Source organism: Onychostoma macrolepis, chromosome 06 (assembly GCF_012432095.1).
Source record: "Onychostoma macrolepis isolate SWU-2019 chromosome 06, ASM1243209v1, whole genome shotgun sequence".
In the NCBI taxonomy this organism is placed as follows: Eukaryota; Metazoa; Chordata; class Actinopteri; order Cypriniformes; family Cyprinidae; genus Onychostoma; species Onychostoma macrolepis.
In genome coordinates, this window is record NC_081160.1 from 16,723,127 (window position 1) to 16,746,066 (window position 22,940).

At 40.8% G+C, this 22,940-nt stretch overlaps 1 protein-coding gene across 2 annotated transcripts in view; it reads left to right on the forward strand.

The window, feature by feature from the left end:
* The window catches only part of rab6ba (RAB6B, member RAS oncogene family a), an 87,518-nt gene that overhangs the window by 28,755 nt on the left and 35,823 nt on the right, over nucleotides 1–22,940 (forward strand). For both annotated transcript variants that reach the window (XM_058779673.1, XM_058779674.1), the window contains exon 2: nucleotides 5,497–5,555. In XM_058779673.1, the coding sequence (XP_058635656.1) occupies nucleotides 5,497–5,555 (59 nt within the window). The remainder of the gene's footprint in view (nucleotides 1–5,496; nucleotides 5,556–22,940) is intronic.

The window sequence follows — 22,940 nt, forward strand, 5'->3', positions numbered from 1 at the left end:
TATTATTATTTTTATAATGGCTCAGAGCAGGCATGGAGGCCACCAATGTCTGACATGCCAATCAGAAAATTCAAGTTTGTGGACCAGCAGTAGAGAGATGAACACACAGAAAGAGACATGTTGACATTGTCAGTAGATAATTCTGTATTCCTCCATTATCTTTTAAAGCCTCATACCCTGTGCTGTTAACTACAGACTGAACAGCCTCTCTGGCTAATGGCTCTCTAATTGTTCTCCATGTGTATTTATCCCCCTTCAGCCTGTGCTGAGAGTGATGATTCAGAGAATTTGCAGCAAAACATGAGCTTTCCTGGGATGAAAGAACAGCATGCACCTGACAGACAGAGATGCAATAGGAGAGATGAGCAGGTGTCATTATAGATACATCAGCAACTTTTTTGCTGTTTGTTTGCTTTCTGCTGCACTTCTGCACAATGTCCTTTGTCACTATGTAGTTTGATTTCATTACATTACTGATGGTGTAAACAGATGGAACATGGACGGAATCATGGAATGCAGTCATAAAAATAGAATTCACTCTGTAATGCAGAATGTCACGGAATTTTGCAAATATATCAAAAGTAGGGGTATACAATTAATCAAATTCATATCCCAATACAGTGTAGTGACTGTGATTATTAAACTGCGAAAGAAATATGACATTTGTGTGTATCTATGTGAGTGAGTGGAACAGTTTTGTCTGCTACATGTACTTGAATGTGCATAATGTTCATGGGTTGGGCTCAATCATGAGATTTTACCATTAAATCTGATAAACTATTGTTAAAATGCATACGGAGAAGTTCAAACATCTTCACTACCACACATGAATAACCACATAACATGAATATATTACCACTGTGTAGTAAAATGTGTGCTTATATTATGTGTTGTAAAGGGATTGTTACAGTACATTGGCGTTTGATTTAGAATTTAGGGGGAAATTTGATTATTTATTTGTATTTTATTAATTCAATTGATTAAATGTGATTTTTAAGATTAAAATAGAATCTTGAAAAAAAAAAAAAAAGAATTTGGAAAAAATAAGAGATTTCATAGGGTCCCTGTATTTTCAGCCATGCTAAGATGCTGCTAAATAATGCATGCTAATTATCTGAAGCACTAATTACAGTAATATCATTCCTGCATGATAAGATACAAAAAAGTGCCTAAAATAAAGTTCATTAGCCAGACTGATAAGCATAAGCTTTCATAATTGATATTGCTGATAGATTGTCTGTGGCATTTTACATAGTTCAGACTGTTTCTCTCCAGAAACGCGGTTTCACAACATTAGTACTGAGGATTTTTATCAGCATACATGAGTGGATTTGTCATGAATATATAATAGTGATGAAATAAAGCTGTTTTAAATTCAATTCTTGGAGTTCTTGGTGTGTCTGCTAACATTTATCAGGCGGTGCCTCGAGTGTGCATTAAAGAGAAATCAAAGACCAGAATCTCTGTATCAGAAGCCTCCGCTGTCGGTTGCGTTCATGTTTTATCAGTATAGTTCTTTAATAAGATTTAGATTTAGAAGAAGCAGAGATGATGAATATTTCTCAGGGTGGGCTTATTTTTGAAAGTCAATTTTGATACAAGCATATTCAATATTGTGTTAGCTAAAAAGAATAAAAGAAAAAGCTGTTGAAGTGTTATTTCCGCTGTACAGGAAATTAAAAAAAAGTTCATTAAACACACTGACCTTTGTGGCACATTGTCAATCTATTTAGAGTAGGTTGCCCTGCCATTAAATAGCCCATTATAGTCTTCTCAACAAAATTTAAAGTAATAGTTCATTCAGAAATTCTACAATTTTTTTTTTTTCATGTTTTTCAACCCCGCAAGGTGTTCTAGAGGTAAAAATAGGAATTCTAGATATACTGTAGATAAAAGTTGTTAGATGTTTTCTATTGTAGATATTTTTATTTGATGCATCTTATTTGTCACTTAAGTTACACACACCACATACATCAGTGATCAAAATTTTAATCAAAATTTTTGATTAAAAAAATACAGTAAAATAGTAATATTGTGAAATATTATTACAATTTAAAAAACTTGTTTTCTGTTTTAATATACAACCCGAATTCCGGAAATGTTGGGACATTTTTTTAAATTTGAATGAAATGAAAACTAAAAGACTTTCAATTCACATGAGCCAATATTTTATTCACCATAGAACATAGAGAACATAACAAATGTTTAAACGGAAAAATTGTACACTTTTATCCACTAAATGAGCTCATTTCAAATTTGATGCCTGCTACAGGTCTCAAAAAAGTTGCAACAAAGGGCTGAAAAAGCAAGAAATTTTGAAAAGATTCAGCTGGGAGAACATCTAGCAACTAATTAAGTTAATTGACATCAGGTCTGTAACATGATTAGCTATAAAAGGGATGTCTTAGAAAGGCAGAGTCTCTTAGAAGTAAAGATGGGCAGAGACTCTCCAATCTGTGAAAGAGTGCATAAAAAGATTGTGGAATACTTGTATTTCGACGTGTATTTCAGGGAAGACCTTGCGTATTTCAGCAGGACAATACAAAACCACATACTGCAGCTATTTCAACAGCATGGCTTCATAGTAGAAGAGTCCGGGTGCTGAATTGGCCTGCCTACAATCCAGATCTTTCACCTATAGAGCATCTTAAATGAAAAATACGTCAAAGACGACCACAAACTCTTCAGCAGATGGAAACCTATATCAGGCAAGAATGGGACCAAATTCCAGCACCAAAACTCCAGAAACGCATAACCTCGATGCCCAGACGTCTTCAAACTGTTTTGAAAAGAAGAGGAGATGCTACACCATGGTAAACATGCCCCCGTCCCAACTATTTTGAGACCTTGTAGCAGGCGTCAAATTTGAAATTAGCTCATTTTGTGCATAAAATTTGTGCATATACAAAATTTTGTGCATAAAATTTTCTCAATGTTCTATTGTGAATAAAACATTGGCTCATGTGATTTGAAATTTTTAGTTTTCATTTTATTCAAATTTAAAAAAACATCCCAACATTTCCGGAATTCGGGTTGTATTTTAAAATGTAATTATTCCTTGGATGCAGAGCCGAAGCTGTTTGAGCCCAAACGTTTGAATGGCAGAGTAATTTCTATGTAAATGCATTTATGATTTCTCTGTGCAGCACTGGACACTTTGTGTAATGTACCGTTAGCAGTATATATGTGGTTTAAAGATACAAGGCAAAATTCTATTTCTAATCTATTCTATCTGCAGCTTCTCCCATTAAACTGCCAGCTTACCCTTACATTTTTCAACATACTTTAGTTACTTTAGTCTCTTCCTTCCCATTTCCATTTCCTTATCCTGTATCCATTATCTGATTGTGCCTCTAATGGGCGCTCTTAGTGGAGTCAAAGCACCAAATCCAATCTATCACAGTAAAGTCTAAGCGCTAAGCCCTGTGTCCAGCTATTGCTCTGCTGTCTGGAATAGGTGATTAACTGAAAAATGGTGGATGCCCTCTGCTCCACTAAATGACATGATATTAAATATTTAACAGGACTAAAATTAGACACCCACCACTCTGTCTATTAGGAACAGAGTTTGAGCATTCCGTTTGGTGGATTCTGAGGAGACACTACTGTTTAGAGTCAGTTTTTTCTGTTAAGAAATTAATACTTCAGTAAGTATTCAGTTGATCAAAAGACTTCATATAAATGCTGTTCTTTTGACCTGTTTATTTATCAAAGAATACTGGAAAAAAAAAGGTGTATCTTGGTTTCCACAAAAAAATATTAAGCAGAGCATACTGTTTTCAACATAGATGATAATAATAACGTTTCATGAGCATCAAATCAGTAAACTAGAATGATTTCTAAAGGATCATGTGACACTGAAGACTGGAATGAAAATTCATCTTTGCATCACAGGAATCATTTTAATATTAAAATATATTAACCAGAAAACAGTTGTTTTAACTTGTAATAGTATTTCACAATATTACTGATTTTACTTTATATTCGATCAAATAAATGTAGCCTTGGTGAGCATGAAAGGCTTCTTTAAGAAACATGAAAAATCTTACCAATCCCAATCTGTTTTACAGTATTTCCTAGAGAAAATAAGATTTAGAAATAAATCCAATGACCAGATTTTCAACCTAAATTTGCTGCTCTAGCAAAGCAAAAGTAAGTGGATGTTCTATTCCCACTGGTCTTGATGCAGTAGGAGCTGATATATGTTAGCTTCTGCCTCTCAGCATCAGCTATAGCAGGGAAGACTGGCTATCTCTCCTCAAGCACTCCCAATTTGTACAAACGTCTTCCATCCAGTGGCTTCGTCTGCTCTCAATAATCACGGTTCGTTTGATGGGGAGGGAAGGGGGCATAGCCCAAACCATAATTCAGTATTTACTCAAAAGCATTAGATAAAGCCTTATGAGCCCCATTAATTTAGATCCTCCTCGCTTTTAAACGGAGACAGATCAGTGTCTTAGGAAAAATTAGCATTTAAATGACTTGTGACCTGCAGCCTCCAGTCAACTCGCTGCAAAGACTTCTCAGCCATGAGAAATCCTGCTCTCCTTTATTTGATCTGTAGCTCAGAGTTATTTTCTGTGTGTGGATGTGTGGGTGTGGGTAAATTCATCCATTTATCTACACAGGTATATTTTCTTGGGGTTTTTTTCCTCAGGGGAATCTCAGGTCAGCAGGGCAGATGAAGTTGTGCTGATGTTTTTACTGCAGTCTCATATCTGAGTTTAGGTTCTGTGATGCTATTACTGGGATATTCTAAACTGTTTTCTGCCCTAGATTTAATAAACCTGCCTCAAAAGAAGTCAAATCTAAATAATGTACCTTTTTAATACCTTTTTTATTGCTTGCACGAAGGAGCTTCACCGTATTACAATTCATGAAATATAGATGTGAAAATAAAACACCGTTATGTGCTGCTCTGGAAGATGTAGCAATTTCTGTGTCTCCTATGACAGCTGATGACAAATTGAGTCTATTCTTAGCACAAAAGAAATCCTTTTTGATCTTTAAATCTGAGATAGTTTAGGTTCTCTATTGGCACCTGCGGTTCTATAAAAAAGCCCTTTAACATCCATGGAACCTTTTTTATCACACAAAAGGTTGTTTATAGTGAAAAAAGGTTCTTAAATTTTTTAAATGTTCTTCACTCTATGAAAAAAAAAATCAAGAACTGTTCACTGAAAGGTTTATTTAGCAACCAAAAATGTTTCTTTCTATGGCATCACTGCAAGAACCCCCTTTTGGACACTCTCTGTTAAAAACTGTAGTCCTAATGCAATAATTTTCAATGGTTCCATAACGTCACTGACGACCTTCTGGGTTAGTCTCCAATTGAATGATTAGATCTCTTGGCAGAGGTTTCAATTAGCGCAGTTGGCAGCCCACAGCTTGCAAATCAATCCAGTAAGCCCAGGCAGGCATCACTGGCTTCCTCAGTCTCCGTCTGTTTCAAATGGCTTCTATTTTAATGTTTCTCTTCTCTTTGTTCTCTTACAGTGGGGAAGACTTCCCTGATCACACGCTTCATGTACGACAGCTTTGACAACACGTATCAGGTAGGCAGCTGGCGGACCGCTTGACATACTTGTCATTCTGTCACTCAGAGAACTTAAAGTGTCCCTCCCCTTATTGTGCAGCATCAAAGAGTCATTTCGCACAGTCTTCAGAAAACATAATGGGCCGAGTTCAGTCTTTCATTTGTGAAGACAATTCTTCCAAATTGATTATAAACGTTCAACATGATTGTATGGTTATTAAATCACAGAAACACATTTGCAAAATTTGATTATTCATCCTATATTCACCTCCAATCTCATCTGAATTAGCAACAGCAGAGATGAATATACTGTACATGTATGGTCAGTTTCATATGACACTGTATGAACTGATTATATACTGCATATTAGGGGTGGGCGATATGTATAGTACAAGTAAACAGTCAGCAAATGAATAACAATAAGAAACTAATTACAAGCAATATGACAAAAAAACTACAGTAGAACAAGTAATTAAAAACGTCTGCATATTCTTCACTGTGTAAATTAAATATATATTTCTTCTGATTAAAGTTACAAAAGTGATTTAGTCAAGAGCAGTGAGAGATTTTCTCTCTTTTGTTGTTTGATTAATATGAACAGCAGGAATATTAGACTGCTGTCACTTTAAGAGCTGCCCGGAACCAATATACTGTTACAAATGCGTTTTCTTTCTTAGCTGTTTATTTTCACTTAAGACCTAAATTACTGTGTTTACGGGGATACTTGCAAATACTGACATTTTGACACATACAAGTGTGTGTATTTATCAGTTCAAGGCCTATAAAGCAGCAAAAATAACTTCGTTCAATATTCTTGTGCTCTGTGAGCTCCGTCTTCATGTGCGCGCGCCTCTCTGGCAGTGCTCAGAAACAGTCTCTCAGACAGCGCATGCATATAGTGATAGGAGTTCTCTTTCACACGATAATTTTTTGTGACCGCGTAGCACAGCAACGTCACGTCAGCGTGTAACCGCGATAGAGACAATAATCTAAAATCTCTAACAAATTGACACATTTCTACTGGTTAATGGTGTCTACCGCAATATCGCCCACCCCTACTGCATGTGATACTATTTAGTGAAACTCTTGGTAAATGGTAAGCCAGATTTTCAGCGGAAGCACACTGCAGGTTGCTATAGGTTGTTTTGTATTGTTGTATTGTTGAATAATGTGTGAATAATGAAACATCTCGAGGGGAGTGTTGTCTATATTTTTTAATTAAACCTGTGAGAGAGCTGGTGTAGGGGAAAAGAATCTACCTCGTGTGAGAAGAGTTTTATCCCCTAAGCTGATTTTGAAGTCATCAGTAAAATTCACTATCTGTTCATGTATGTAATGTTTTAACACAGTGTTATAACTCAGTCTTCCAGTGAAAACAACCAACGTATGCCGTAATTCCCACCATTATACAAAACTGACCACACCTCATATTCGTTTTGAGTGTAACACCGACACCTTGAAATCCAACCAACAACCAATGGATAGAACCAATTTACCAATTTTTTTTTTTTACTGTTTCAGTAATTTGTTAGCTACATTTGGATGTGAGTGACAATACGGAAAAAAACAAACAAATAAAAAAACATTGGAAATGTGCGAGTCTGCCTACATTTCTGCAAAACTACATACATATATTTCAATGCATTTTGCCAACAAGTGTTTTTACAGATGTGTCATTAAAAAAGTGCAGCGAAATCTTCCCGCAGTGTTCTGTCTGTAGGGTTTTGCAGAAATTTAGCCACAGTAACATATTTCCAATGAGCCTGAGTTGGTTATGTTGCTTCTTATGTTTCATCACAAAAAGTCAAGTCAAGTGACCTTCATTTATATAGCACTTTATACAAAACAAATTGTGTCAAAGCAGCTTTACAATGTTAAACAGGAAAATGTGTCAATAATGCAAACAATATTCAATTCTGCTGTAGAGCAGCTCTAAAAAAAGAGGACAGTAGTAAACAGTCAGTTCATGATTGATTCAGTGATATCATTGTCCAGCTCAGTTCAGTTCTCTTCAAATAGTGTCTGTGGAATCAAGTCTACAATATTGTCAAACTCCATCTGTGACATAAATGGAAAAAAACCTTGGGAGAAACCAGGCTCAGTCAGGTAGAACTAGTCCTCCGTTGGCCAAACACATAAAAACAATATGAGCGCAGTAAAATGATGTGAGACGAAAAGAAAAACAATGATTGTAGTTTTAAAGGATAGTTTGTGGTAGTTTTATTATTTTATGTGTATCTTTAATTGCTTTTTTGTAATATTCAAGAATATTAAAAGGTTAATTTAGCCAGAAATGCTCTAATTCAGCCGTGTCCCATAGCTAGACATTTAAACTTCCCTGCACTATAATACACTTATAAAAAGTGTTAAAAGTAAGAAAATGTTTCTTTGAACTTTTAAAATAATATTTTCAGTTGAGATGAAGAGTCTTCCATCACTTCACATCATTTTACTGCCCTCAGACTGTTTTTTTGTTTTTTTCTAAAATGTATTGAGGGCTTGCTGTTTTGTTGGCATTATTTGACAATTTTGTTTTATTGCATTTATTAAGTTGGCTTGAGAAAGCCAACTTACTGAAATGCTATTTAAACTTATTATTCTTCTGAGACTAAAATTTACAACTCTAACTCCTCCTAGAGCTTTAACTCTACAGACTCCAAACTCAGCCCACATCTTCAGACTGATCTCGCCGGGTGTGCTATATCTTTTCTAACTGATCAGACGTATGGTTTTCATAAAAATGAAGATTAAAAATCATAAAAATCCCATAGACTTACATTGACGGAATGTTCAGATGAGCCAAGACTATTCAAACTCCAACTGTCAAAATTCAAACTTAAACTCCCAGAATTCTTTGAGACTCAATCAAGCTTCCCTTCTATGTACTATTTCTAACCCATTCAAACTCATCTATCTAATATTTCTAATCTATCTATCTATCTATCTATCTATCTATCTATCTATCTATCTATCTATCTATCTATCTATCTATCTATCTATCTATCTATCTATCTATCCAAGCGACATGCTAATCATGCTAGAAACATGCTAGCAACATGCTAGTCACTTGCTAATCATGCTAGAAACATGCTAGTGGCATGCTAATCATGCTAGCAACATGCTAGTAACTTGCTAATCATGCTAGCGACATGCTAGTCACTTGTTAATCATGCTAGAAACATGATAGCAACATGCTAGTAACTTGCTAATCATGCTGGAAAAATGCTAGTAACTAGCTAATAATGCTAACAACATGCTAGTAACACCCTAGCAACCACCCCGGGTACAACAGCTATTGCATAGCAGCCACCACAGGTACCCTAGCAACCGCATAGCAACACCTTAGCAACTACCCCGGGTACCTTAGCAACACCTTAGCAACCACTCCGGATACCTTAGCAACCGCTTAGCAACACCCTAGCAACCACCCCAAGTACCCTAGCAACCGCATAGCAACACCTTAGCAACCACACTCAGTACCTTAGCAACCACATAGCAACACCCTAGCAACCACCAGAGTTAGCCTAGCAACCATCATAGCAACAACTCTAAGTACCCTAGCAACCACTCTGAGGTCCTTAGAATCTATCTATCTATCTATAATCTGACTCTATGTATCTATCTATCTATCTATCTATCTATCTATCTATCTATGTATCAAACTTTAAAACTTCAAACTATTTCAGACTGAAATCCATCAAACTTAAACTTTTTAAACTTCTTAAACTTTTCAAACTTTTCTAACTTTCTGGTCCGGCTTTCTCAAGCCAACTTAAAGTTTGTCTTGACAAACTTTTTTATCTAGTTGACATTTGTTGTAGCTCTTTTTTTATGGAGTGGAATGAGGCACAAGTTAATTTAGAATATAGAAATGGAAGATTTCAATTAGTAAGATTAATTAATTAAATTAGTGAGAAATACAGTATACATTACAAGGCCGTCACTGGTAGGAGTGAGCACCAGTAGATGTATTGTGTTTTTGAGTGAAGTTAAATTGTTAGCACTGCAAACAATAAAACTCTATCCTCAGTTATTGTTAAAAAGGGGAGTTGGTGCTGTTTTGTACCTAAAAGTTCTAGCTTTTATTTTATTCATAATAAAACAAAACTACTGTTTTATTAATAACCTTATTAAAAAATAACCTGTTATACACCATTACTGTCTTGTGGTGCGATTGTCCTTCTGACTTCTCAGATCATTATCACATCAACTCATTTGGTATTATTGTGTACAATTTGAATTTTTTTGTAACACAGAATCAATACTCCCGTCATTACTGTCACACCAAGCTTTTTGGAGGACAGTTAACTTTTTTCACAAAGTGGTCAAGTCGTCAAAGTACTTCAAGTAGTCAAAAGTGCCCATAATTGAAAAATCAGCCATGTGTGTTCTGTCAAAGTACTGTTATGTCCAAGTGTCTAAGACTTTTGTATTAGACTTGAATGTTTCCATTCCACTTATCTGCATGGTTTATAACCCATAAAACCTGAAGGACAGTGAAATGATGCGAATGGATAATGTTTTTCAGGCTGAAATGCTCTGTAGGCATGTGTCTATTTAGATGTCCTTGTATTTGAGCTGAGTCACAGCTTTAGTGCATTACAGGTTCTAACAGTCACAATAGTCCAACCATCTGAGACATGCATGATGACGGCTCTCTGAAGTCTCTCTGGCCTTGATCTTGCCTTTCTTTCTTTATATCCTCCCCATTCTGATGCACTAACACTGTGTCCACAAATGACTTAAAAATGGCATTTAAACTTTAGTAGGACATGGAGTACATTCATTTCTATTCCAAATTGAAAACTCATCACATGAATAATGTTATGTATTCACTCTATTGTTAATATCTTGTTATATAAATGTACAGTGTAAATGATTAAAAAATGGACGCTTACAGTTTTCCTCCACACTGGCAGTGCATAGTACATAGCTTAATATTGAACAAAATGCCAGAGTATAGAGTTAAGCTCTAACCAGCCCCCTGATCTGTACTTTCACAATGTGTGTAACGATAAGACTATGTTTGTGTCATAAACCAAACTAAGCATGCTGTAGCGCTACAGTGTCAAGCTGTAATAAGATTACATGCGTGCTTTGTGAACAGACTGTGGTGTGCTTTCTGACAAGACGATAGATTCTGGAATCTCAAATCCAGAGCGCTGTTTCAACTCCCTAAAAAACTTAATTATATATGAATTAAGGAGACATAATATCTTTAAAGTGCATATTTAAACTTTTTTTTTTTTTTTTTTGTGATTATGGTGTGTACACTTACATTTACTCAAGATTTAAAGAAAATATTATTTTAACTTGATGGTTACACCACATGACAGTTTAAACAACATTAATACAAATAGTACTAGTGGTATTTTTAATAATTTGGCAAACTAATTTCTAAATTAGATCCCTGTGTGTGTGTGTGTGTGTGTGTGTGTGTGTGTGTAGATCTACTTTTGGTCATGTAGTGTATCTTTAAAAAGCCTCTTCGGAAAACAAAAACCTTTACTTTTGTGTCATCACTGAGATAGCAAGCACTTTATGAGAAATGCCACATATCAAATTTAACTTTTTTGTTGTCAAATTCCTTCCTCGAATCCTTATTTTTACATGAGGGATCACAGGCTCTTAATGAAGCTGAGATTCCAGATTCTCGTTTCACACAGCCATTAATGACTGTGGCCATGCAGTCATCTTTATTGCTCGAGGAAGTTCATTGATAACATTTGAATCTGACTGAAACCAAACAGTTTCTTGTGTCATCTGCATATGAATAAAATATACTGCCTCATCAGTGTCACGTTTGAGAAGTAAAAGGCATCTTAATGAGCTGATGCTCTCTACAGTTAAACTGGAGAGAGGTAGGGACACCAGAGCTTTTCTAATTTACATATTCTTGAATAAGCTCAAATCAAGCTGCTTCTCAACATTGAGATTGACCTTAAGATGTCTGGCAGTGGGCTTTCATGATAGCATATGCCAGAAGAGCAGAGAGCATCACCCTGACTCCTATCATCTGTCATTCTTCTGCTCTATGCAAAATGAGAGAGGCACATCTGCATATTTATGACTTTCCATCTCATGTAGATTCATCGCTGTCTGAGTCTGTATTACATCAACGTTTAGAGAGAAATTTGAGTAGAAAACGACCATTTAGAACAAAAGCTCCTGTATTTCCCTATATAGACCTCAGCTACCAGACACATAGGCTACTCCTCTGTTTAGGAATTTAATCTCATTATTTTAAAATTGTTGCTTGCCGTTTATGTTAGTGTTGTATAAAAGCATCAAAGAATCATAACAAAATAGCCCAGAGGAAAATTGGATTGTTCAGAGGTTGCTCTGTCATAAATCAGGATGCGTTCTCGGTTATATTCAAGTATCAACTTGTTTCTCTTAAAATTCCTTAGAAACAAAAGAAACAATTGTTGCGTTATACATTGAGCCATTCCTATTCATTTCAATGGCAGTTGCTTGGCTGGCACATACAGCTTCTGAAGTAAAGCAACCTGGATCTTCAATTCATGGGAACTGATGCTTCTTCCAAGTACATCGAACCACATTCATCCACGCAGAGGAGCAGAGCCGAAGCAAAACGTCTACAAAACACATAATTTTTTAACCGCTCAAAAGTTACATAAAATACATGATTATTGCAAATGACTGTGAATTGAGAAACAGTTAGTTACAGGATCTAAGCAGCCGAACCTTGAACCTCTGGTGTTAATGTAGTTTGCAGTGAATGTATGAGTTCATGTATGTTTTTACAGTATTAATTAGAAATCTCTAATTCTATGAGCCCTACATTGTTTGATCGAGTGAGGCACAGCGCAGCGCAGCAGGAGGTTTCAGGTCTTCTCTCTTTAGTGGGGCTCTTGAGACCTTCGCTCTTCATTAGAAGGGGCTGAACAGTCAGCTGTATTAAACACACGCTACATGTTTCACTGGGGCTTTAAGTCATCCAGAAAATGCCGCAATGACACTTTCTGCCCTGGTTCTAGCATATTTCTTCAATTTTAAATGGGCCGAGGGAATAAGGAACATCATCAAACTTGACAACTTTATCGTATAATTGATTTGAATACAGATAAAGTGGAGGTAAGAAACAGAGCAATGAATTTAGAAGAGTATTAAGCGAATGAAGCAGAGACTGACTGCCTGTCAGATATTCAGCTTGATTTGCTGAGTTTGTGGTTGTTTTGCTGTGATGGCCGTTTGGCTGCAGATAGAGTGAGATTTGGACATGCTACTCGAGGTCCAGCGGGAGAGCTGTGCTGCGCCGCCTGACTGAGCTGCCACTCAACATGGGGCACTGGAGTGTGACTGTTTTCTGCTCAGCACAACCAGGGAGCAGAGAAGACACCAAGGCTCTGGTTCAAAAACTAGTGAGCTGCCTCTGTAGACAGCATCATAGGCACACTCTTGACATGAAGGATACTCTAAAAAGTAAGCAACTTTGTTTTGTCCAAATTCTAGGGCAGCATTACATGTGTCTTTTGTACAGAATGCAGTCTCATAACGCATTTCGACAAGCTTGTATGGAAAATTTTTTTTTGATCATAATAATTTTGCACTGGAACAAATTGATAAAAATTATTTCTATATTATTTCACCTTATTCAGGGTAGCAGTATATTTAATTATTGCCAGGAATGAAAATAGGCTGTGAGTGATAGAAGTACAATGTGTTCAATGGATTGTTCTGTTGCTTAACAACATACTGATTTTTCAGCTGACGAAAAGTCTTTCTGAGAAACAAAAACAACCTTTCAGTAGACAAAAATTCCATGAAACCAATTTGAAAGTTGTGAAAATTACGTGATCTAGGACCTGTATTCAGTACATGCCATTGTTTTGTTTTCACAGCCTTGTTTTCAGCTGTGTTAAATTCAATATGGAGTCTAACTTAATTAAGGTCTATGTGTCACATTCCAAATCTGTCATTGAGATTTCATTTTAGTTAGAATGCATAGTAGGCAGCTGTCTACATAGGCAGTAGCCAACAAGGCAGCACACTAGGATTTGGCTCACCAGAGTGAGAAAATTAACTGACAAAATGCTCCTGTGGGATTTTTCTTTTTTTTTTAGAAGCAGCAGCATGAGACAATTATACTTCCCCTCTCATTACCATATTTTGTACCAACTATATTTTCAATAATACTATAAACTATAATCACAACAACAACAAAAAATATATTGGACACTGTTAAAATAGTCCATGTGACATCAGTGGTTCAACCTTAATTTTATGAAGCTATATACTAGAATACTTTTTAAGTAATTAACGACAGAATTTTCATTATTGGGTGAACTATCCCTTTAAAAAGGACAAATAATACAGTATAAGTTCTGAGTTCATTTTAAATTGGATTTGACTGAAGTTAATTATTTGTAAGCGAGTCAAGTTTAATTTCAAACAACCCTCTAATGGATAAGTCTGTCAAACTGATCATTTGTGATTTTTATTTTGTTATCGATTCATTATAAAAAATAAAAAATAAAACTATTCATAAGAGTCAGTCTTTAGTAAATCAGACTACTCAGATCACACTGTATGTTGTGTGCATATTGAGAACAACTTAATAGAAATAGAATTCTAGCCTTTGAATAGCTGTGCAGGAATTCCTGCAACAAACTAATCATCTGGCAAATGCTCTTAAATTCACACTTTCCTAGTAAGTAAAGCACTAGTAACATAAAAAAGACCTAAAAATACTGAGATTTACAAGATGGTTGACTCCACTTGCTCACAGTTTTGCTGTTGCAGGCAAGATTTATACAGTGGCATCTGTTCTTGCTTTATTGAAGTTGTCTTCAATAAATAGATAAACAAGCCCAGATGCTTCTTCTACCTGACATTCTATGACTTGGATCACAAAAAAACCCATCATACACATCTTGTCTTTGTCTTGCCAGTAAGATGATTAATGGTTAGTGCACCCACCGTTTTATTTCCGCCCCTCCCCTACGTAGCCTTGAGAATCCTGTCACATATTGAAGTCAATGAATGTAGTTGTATAATGTAAACACGTTAAAGCCTTCCTGATATTGACCAGATGCCCCAACATTAGCCCACGCGATCGCTTAACGTGTCTCAGATTGTTCATCAGGCCGATAGAATGACGTCATCCCTTCAGGTCCCGCATTGAGCTGTTACATTCCAATCAATATGCCTTAATGAAATGCTGTAGACCACTGCATGTCATTTGTCTTCAGGGTACAGGGGTATCGATGCCAAACAGGCAACTCGCCAAGGTCTAAAACTATGGATAAATACCAACTCAATCATAGGCCCAGATTTGATTCTGTAGAATTTGACAAATGTTCATCTACAGGTCAGCTTTCCATTCTTCGTAATGTGATTTGGAGGCTCTGACTGTCAGACAGGCACTTTGTATGCAGCTAAGCTCCCAGCATGCTTTGAGTCTGCTCACCTGGGGCATGTTGCATTCTTAAAATTTATGCTTTGATTAAATGCAAATAGAAAGATAAACAGATAAACAGGATTTGGCCTGACATTCACTCAAGGTGGTGCTTTGTGAAGCAGATTAGTGTGGCTAATTTCTCTTCTGGTGGAGTTTTAATTGGCGTTCGATTCCAATCAAACTCCTGCCACCCTCCCTAGGGGCCCTGGCAACTGGTGTACTTTGTCTAAAGGGCATGTGCTGTCTGCTGTGCGATATCGGCTGTGATGGATGCTTTTCAGAATGTTTTAGATTTGTATGTTCATTATAGTTTATATTCATGCTAATATTCTTAATAGGCATAATTGAGGTCACCAACTGTATGACAATATTGTCTGAGCAGTGTATTGGAGGCCTAAATAAAGACTTATAATTAGCTGCTTCCTCATTTGATACCTCAAGCAACAACTTTTGTTTGTGTGCTTGTCACAGTTTTATTTGCCAGTTACACTTTATTTATAGGAATTTTAGTAGCTACAGGAATTCAATTTCCCTTTTCTTATCTGAACACCTTTTTCCTCTGAGGTTTTTGAGGAGCTGTGCTGGAAACCACACTCTGTGTTTTAAAACTGATGTGTGTGAAGCTTAATAATTAAAATGTTTATGAATAATTCATTCTGGATCTCTTTGTGCGAGCACTCCTCTAGCTGTGCAAGTTTCTATATTTAACATCGGCGTCACTTTTTCTCTCTCTCTTTCTCGCCTTCTTTCCTTGAAAAGCTCAACACCTTTGGGTTTTCATCTTGACACTGGTTAACACGGGAGGTTTCTTTTTTATTTTTGTCACAGAAATCCCTTTTCATATGCATGTTTTGAAGACTGCACTAAGCATAAATCAGAATTTTGTTTTTCCATCATTTTAACACAAGAAGAAATTTTGAAAAAACGTTGGAGTCCGAATAATATGGGACCCCATTGACTTGCACTGTATGAAAAAAAAAAGCCATTTTTCAAAAGATCTTACACAGAAGAAAGAATATCATACAATTTTGGAACAACATGAGGTTCTTCATAATATGGTTCATAGAGGTTTTTCAGTTCATTTAGAGTCGGACATGAGTGAGTAAAGATGACTTACAGTTCAGTAAGTAATTCAAATCAGTAATCGCTCTGACATGTTCAGCAAATGATTCATTTCATAGAATGATTTTGATTCAGAACGATAACTTGTACGTTTGTAAGTCTTTTTTGACCGATTTCTTAAAAGAACCAGTTCGGATGAGTCACTGGTTAATGAATCAGACTCTAATGAAAAGCAACAGCAAGCAGAGTTGTCTTCATTTTATTTTGCAGTACCCAGCTCTTTTCATCTCTCCTTACATTCGATTTTGAGCAATTTGAGTAAAATATAATTTCTTTTCGCTGTAGATTCAGTGGAGGCGGTACATAGCAGTGCAGGAATCACTGGAATAAGCTAAGAAAAACACATTATATGCCTCATGCGTAATATAAAAAAATATTGTCTGAAACGTTAGCTTAAAATTTGATATATTAAAGGTTATTTTTAATTCACAATGATGTATTACCTCTTTTATGTTCCAAAAGTAGAGCAAGAGAGAGAGAGAAAGAGAAAAGGGGGTTGGGGAGGGAGGAGCAGGTTTTGAAAAGCTAGATCAACCCACAATGAAACTTAAAACAGAAGAAAAAGAAACAGAGTGGCAGGGTAAAAGAGCTCACTGCTCCTGTTTTGAAGACAGCACAGTGGGTTGGCATCGCTACAGAAACGGATGCGTGATCATGATGCTGATGACCAGCTGTGTGCAAGTGCACTGAGGCACAAACTGTTGTTTTCAGTCTCACATATCATAAGTTGTACATTCACAAACGTATGACTTTGTGTTTTGTATGAAACTGTCAATTAATAGTCTAGATACTAGACTAACCAGGATTTGTCACAGCACTTATATGATGTTGCTCTTTTGTTGGTTTGATTGCTTCTATTGTCCTCATTTGTAATTCGCTTTGGATAAAAGCATCTGCTAAATGATTAAATGCAGATACTTTGAATAAGCCTGAGTCAACCAGCAACTTATGCTAAACTGATCATGGATAAAAACGTGACGACCATTTTTAATGGTGATTAGACATTTATTACAGCACCTAAATCACAAACAAAATAAAACATACGCACAATTCCATCTACTCTATGATTTTTTCAAATAAAAACAAATATATGCATTTATAAATATCAAGCATATCAAGAGTAATGGGTTTCATAATTCTCAATAACACAGCACAACAAATAAATAACACAATTTAATGAATTAATAAATAATCATTTACACAACTACCGTAAGTATATCAATCCTACAAACAGTACAGTCATAATAAGTAGTTGTAGTATGTACCACTACCATTTAGCAAATCTCAACTGCTTGAGTGTTATATTTTTAAAAAATAAAAACGTACTCGGTTACTGTCGTAACCTCACATCGTAAGTACTGCATTGCAAGACGCTGTATGGGAAAAACTCCTTTTTTCCTCTTCAACTGAAGCCTTTTCAATCACGCAGTGAAACTGCACTTCCATTGGTTTGTGCATTGCTATAAAAACGAACCAATGGCTCGGCGGTGGCACTGAGCGAGCCTATGGCTATGCAGCCCGCCATAGCCCGCCAAAATGGGCGGGGCCTCTGGCTATATAAGCGGCCATTTCGGGCTCAGATTTCTTCGAATGAAGCGACTGAGGCGTGCCGCTCATAGCACGGCCAGGAACGCAGTACTCATTCCCATATCTCAAGGAACCGAGGTTATAATAGTAACCGAGTACGTTCCCTTTCAATATTCCACTCGTACTGCGTCATAAGACACTGTATGGGAACCAGTACAATCACGCCGTGCTATTATGGGGAACGACTCAGAACCAAGGCTCACGTGGGAGTAAGTCCCAGGGGAGTCAATAGAATACACCAAGCACAGGCTGAGCCATCAGGGTCATCCGTGGCCTGGGTGTCGTCCTCTTATAGTTTATACCTGGTATCCATATAATATGGACCGTCCAAGTGAAGGAGGGACTTGAACAGTGCTGGTCAAGTGAACCCATAAGACTGCTAAACTAGCCAGAGGCAGCGAACTAAGCAGAAAGGACTCTGGCCTGTAAGGCAGGGACATCCAGGTTGTAAAACCTTACAAATGTGGACGGCGAGGACCAGCCGGCCGCCTCACAAATTTCTGAAAGGGACACCCCCCGCTGGACCATGCCCAGGAAGAGGCGATGCCTCTGGTGGAATGGGCTCTGACTCCAATGGGGCACTGCAAGTTCAAGGAGGAGTATGCTAGGGTGATAGCATCCACTAACCACCTGGAAATTATTTGCTTCGTAACAGGGTGACCTTTAGCACGGTTACCGAAGCTGACTAAAAGCTGTTCTGATCTCCTGTATGAGGCAGAACGCTCAATGTACACCCTCAGGGTCCTGACGGGGCAGAGCAGGGTTTAATTCCTGGTCATCTGTCGAAGGGGAAAGCGCAGAAAGCGCTATGACCTGGGCTCTGAACGGAGTGGAGAGCACCTTAGGTACATAACCCAGCCTTGGTTTCAGGACGACCTTGGAGTCGTTAGGCCTGAATTCCAGGCAAGCAGGGTTGATGGAAAGGGCCTGTAGGTCTCCTACTCGCTTAACCGATGCCAGCGCTAACAGCAGGGCGGTTTTAAACGAGAGTGATCTGAGGCTCGTGGATTGCAATGGTTCAAATGGGGGGGCCTTTCAAGGCCCTTAGTACGGTTGGTAAGTCCCAAGGTGGAACTGTACAAGGACGCGGGGGTTAATTCTCCTGGCGCCTCGTATAAACTGGACCACCGCACTATTCCTGCCCACTGATCGGCCAGCAATAGGGGCATAGAAAGCCGCTATGGCTGCTGCGTAAACTTTGATGGTGGATGAGGAACGCTGTTTATCCAGCATCTCCTGCAAAAATGAAAGAACCACTGATACCTCAGAGGTAACCGGATCTAAGTCACGGTCTTGACACCAAGCCGAGAAAATAGACCATTTCAGAGCATAGAGGCGTTTGGTAGAGGGGGCTCTAACTTCTGCCATAGTCTTTAAGACACGCTCTGGGAGATCGAAAGGCTCCCGTTGAGCGGCCACACATGCAGGGCCCATAACTCGGGCCGTGGATGCCACAGCGTGCCGTTCGCTTGAGAGAGGAGGTCCCGTCTCAATGGGCCACAGGGTTGCTTCGAGCAGCTGGAATAACTCCGACACCCACGGCTGGTTCCTCCAGAGGGGGGCTATTAGAAGAAGCTTGTGCCGTAGCAGAGCAATTTGAGGGAACGCATAGAGCGGGAGGCTGGGCCACTCGTGGGCCAGGGCATCCGTGCTCTTTGTGAAAAAGATTGGGCAATGAGAGTTGTCTTCGGAGGCGAAGAGGTCTACTCAAGCTCTGCCAAAGACTTCCCAGATTTTCTGAACCGCGAGTGGGTGGAGCGTCCATTCTTCTGAGGAGACGTTGTTCCTTGACAACATGTCCACTCCTTGGTTCATTTTGCCCGGCACATGCGTCGCCTTCAGTGAGCACAGATTGGTCTGAGCCCAAACAAGAAGTTTGTTCACCAGCGTACAGAGGCGCTTCGAGATGAGGCCGCCCTGGTGATTTATGTATGACAACCACGGACCTGCTGTCTGAGCGTATTAGCACCCTGAGCCCCAGGCAATCTAAGTGGCTGAGGAGGAGGGTCTTGTTCGATGTTGAAACTACCTCTGACTGGGCCAGAATGAGCCAGTCGTCGAGGTAGTTGAGGATGCGGATTCCCATCTGTCGCAGAGGGGAGAGAGCCGCATCCATGCATCGCATAAAGGGCAGGGAGCCAGGGACAGCCCAAACGGAAGGACCTTGTATTGATATGCCACCCCCTCGAATGCAAATCTCAAGAATCATCTGTGATGGGGGGCTACCTGGATTTGAAAGTATGTGTCTTTCAGATCCAGTGACATGAACCAGTCCCCTGGGCATATTTGCGAGAGGATCTGCTTCAATGTGATCATCCTGAACGACCTTTTTACCAGGGCGTGATTCAGGAGTCTGAGATCTAGGATAGGTCGCAGGCCGCCGTCTTTTTCGGGGACGAGGAAGTAGCGGCTGTAGAAGCCTGACTCGCTCTGGGCTGGAGGAACGACTTCTATGGCTCCCTTTACCAGCAGATTCATCACATCTGCGCGCAGGACTTGAGCGTCCTCGCTGCGCACTGTGGTGAATAACCTCGTCTTATCGTAGCCATTACCCACTCTGACACACAGGGGATGGCCTGCCAGGCCTCGGCCCATGTGGCAAGAGGTTGAATAGGCACTAAAGACTGGCTGCATAAGGGCAGGATGCTTATGGTAGGCAGAAGAGGATATTTGCTCTCTTTTTGAAAATCTATGTGTTTTATTTTGTCCGCTATCACAGCGGTTGGACGCCCGGGCGCTAGAGTGGGCCCGTGGGGAGCCAATAACACACTTCCCTCTGCACCCAGCGCTGAGCGGGCTCACAAGAGGCACATTAGAGGCTGCTTGCGGGGTGGTCCGGCGGTAGCGAGACTCGGGCCCCTCCTCTTCCTGCCTGGCTGATCAGGAGGACTTCCGAGGCGCCGGATCCAAGGCGATCTTGGGCCGGGGTCCTTGGCGCATCGGGAAGGGGTAGTGTCTTGCCGAGTGGGAACACCCTCTATCCTGCCGATCCTTAGGAGGTCAGGGCTCGGGAGTGGCCGGCGTCGGCTTGGCAGGCTGCTGAGTCGGCGCAGGATTGGGGCGACTAGAAGCAGCAGAAGAGCTGGCGTGCTTCGGGAGGAAGTGTCGCATCGCTTGAGACGACTTCTGAGCCTCCGTAAAACGCTCTGCAAAGCCCTCCACAGCTGGCCCAAACAGGCTGTTCGACGAGACCGGAGCGTCGAGGAAGGGAACTTTATCTGCCTCTTTCATCTCCGTCAACGTGAGCCAAAGGTGGCGTTCCAACACTACTAGGCTGGACATTGACCGCCCGATGGCCTGGGCGGTGGCTTTGGTGGCACGCAGGGCCAGGTCCGTCATGCTCCTCAGGTCCCTGAGTGAAGCTGCATCGAGACCGGCCTCCTCACTGGCGAGCATCTTGGCCTAGAAGACCTGGAGCACAGCCATAGAGTGCAGCACCGAAGCCGCTTGTCCAGCCGCCAGATAGGCGCGTCCAGCGAGTGCAGACGTGGCTCTGCACGGCTTGGACGGATGGCTCGCCCTCGCTTTCCATCCATCCGACTCATCCAGAGGGGGCAGGTGCTCATATCCCTTCTCTTCAGCGCCGTCAACAGAGGTGAGGGCAGAGGAAGCAGAATTTAGTGCCACGATTTAGTGAGCTCGTCATGGACTTCAGGGAAGAAGGGGGACGAGCGTTGGCGGGGGGCTTGCTGGCGCCCCGAGAGAAACCACTCATCCAGCCTGCTGCAAGATGGCTCCTCAGGCGGAGACCACTCGAGCCTGAGCTCACTGACAACCTAGTCATCACACGGACGAGCTCCTCGTCCGTTCTGGGTCTGGTGCTGCGTGAAGAGGACGGCGGCAAGAGGGCGGGGTCAGTCACCAAGCCCGATCTCAAGCACCGAGCGAGATCATGTCGCCGCAGCCGCGAGGGACGCTGATCAGGTTGAGTGAAGAGGACCAGAGAATCCTCTCTCTGCGGTGAGCTTGCTCGTCTCCGGCTGCTCGAATCCTCTGCCCGCTGTCTTTTCCTCGCAGGTCCCTTGGAGGAAGAAGACGGAGGGCGCGATGGGGTGAAGTTGCTTTCTGAAAAGAAAGCTATCCATGAGCGCACAGAGGCGAGACTGAAACTCTCACAATGAGAGCAGTCAGTCCCGCTGAGCACAGTGTCAGCGTAAGATTTCCCCAAGCATGACACGCACTCTGCGTGACCGTCATCAGCGTGCAGGGAGTCCTGCAGGCTCTTTTAGATAGTCGCCAGATGGCGGCAGGGGATAGACCGGGATCTGCGAGCTGAGCGCTGCAAAGGTCCAATCCGTCTGCTGAGGTGTTTCAACGGTGAATCTTGGTGTCAGCGAAGAGTCAGCGAGGAAGAAGCTTCGTCGCTGAAGAGAAGAAATCTGAGATGCAGCAGCAAAGCGGCCACTTATATAGCCAGAGGCCCCGCCCATTTGGCAGGCTATGGCGGGCTGCATAGCCATTGGTTCGTTTTATAGCACTGCACGAACCAATGGACGTGCAGTTTTACTGCGTGATTGAAAAGGTTTCAGTTGAAGAGGAAAAAGGAGTGTAATATCGAAGGGAACTATATTATCACCCAGGTTAGGGATGTTAATTTCAGTTATTTTGTCCGCTATCACAGCGGTTGGACGCCAGGCGCTAGAGTGGGCCCGTGGGGAGCCAATAACACACTTCCCTCTGCACCCAGCGCTGAGCGGGCTCACAAGAGGCACATTAGAGGCTGCTTGCGGGGTGGTCCGGCGGTAGCGAGACTCGGGCCCCTCCTCTTCCTGCCTGGCTGATCAGGAGGACTTCCGAGGCGCCGGATCCAAGGCGATCTTGGGCCGGGGTCCTTGGCGCATCGGGAAGGGGTAGTGTCTTGCCGAGTGGGAACACCCTCTATCCTGCCGATCCTTAGGAGGTCAGGGCTCGGGAGTGGCCGGCGTCGGCTTGGCAGGCTGCTGAGTCGGCGCAGGATTGGGGCGACTAGAAGCAGCAGAAGAGCTGGCGTGCTTCGGGAGGAAGTGTCGCATCGCTTGAGACGACTTCTGAGCCTCCGTAAAACGCTCTGCAAAGCCCTCCACAGCTGGCCCAAACAGGCTGTTCGACGAGACCGGAGCGTCGAGGAAGGGAACTTTATCTGCCTCTTTCATCTCCGTCAACGTGAGCCAAAGGTGGCGTTCCAACACTACTAGGCTGGACATTGACCGCCCGATGGCCTGGGCGGTGGCTTTGGTGGCACGCAGGGCCAGGTCCGTCATGCTCCTCAGGTCCCTGAGTGAAGCTGCATCG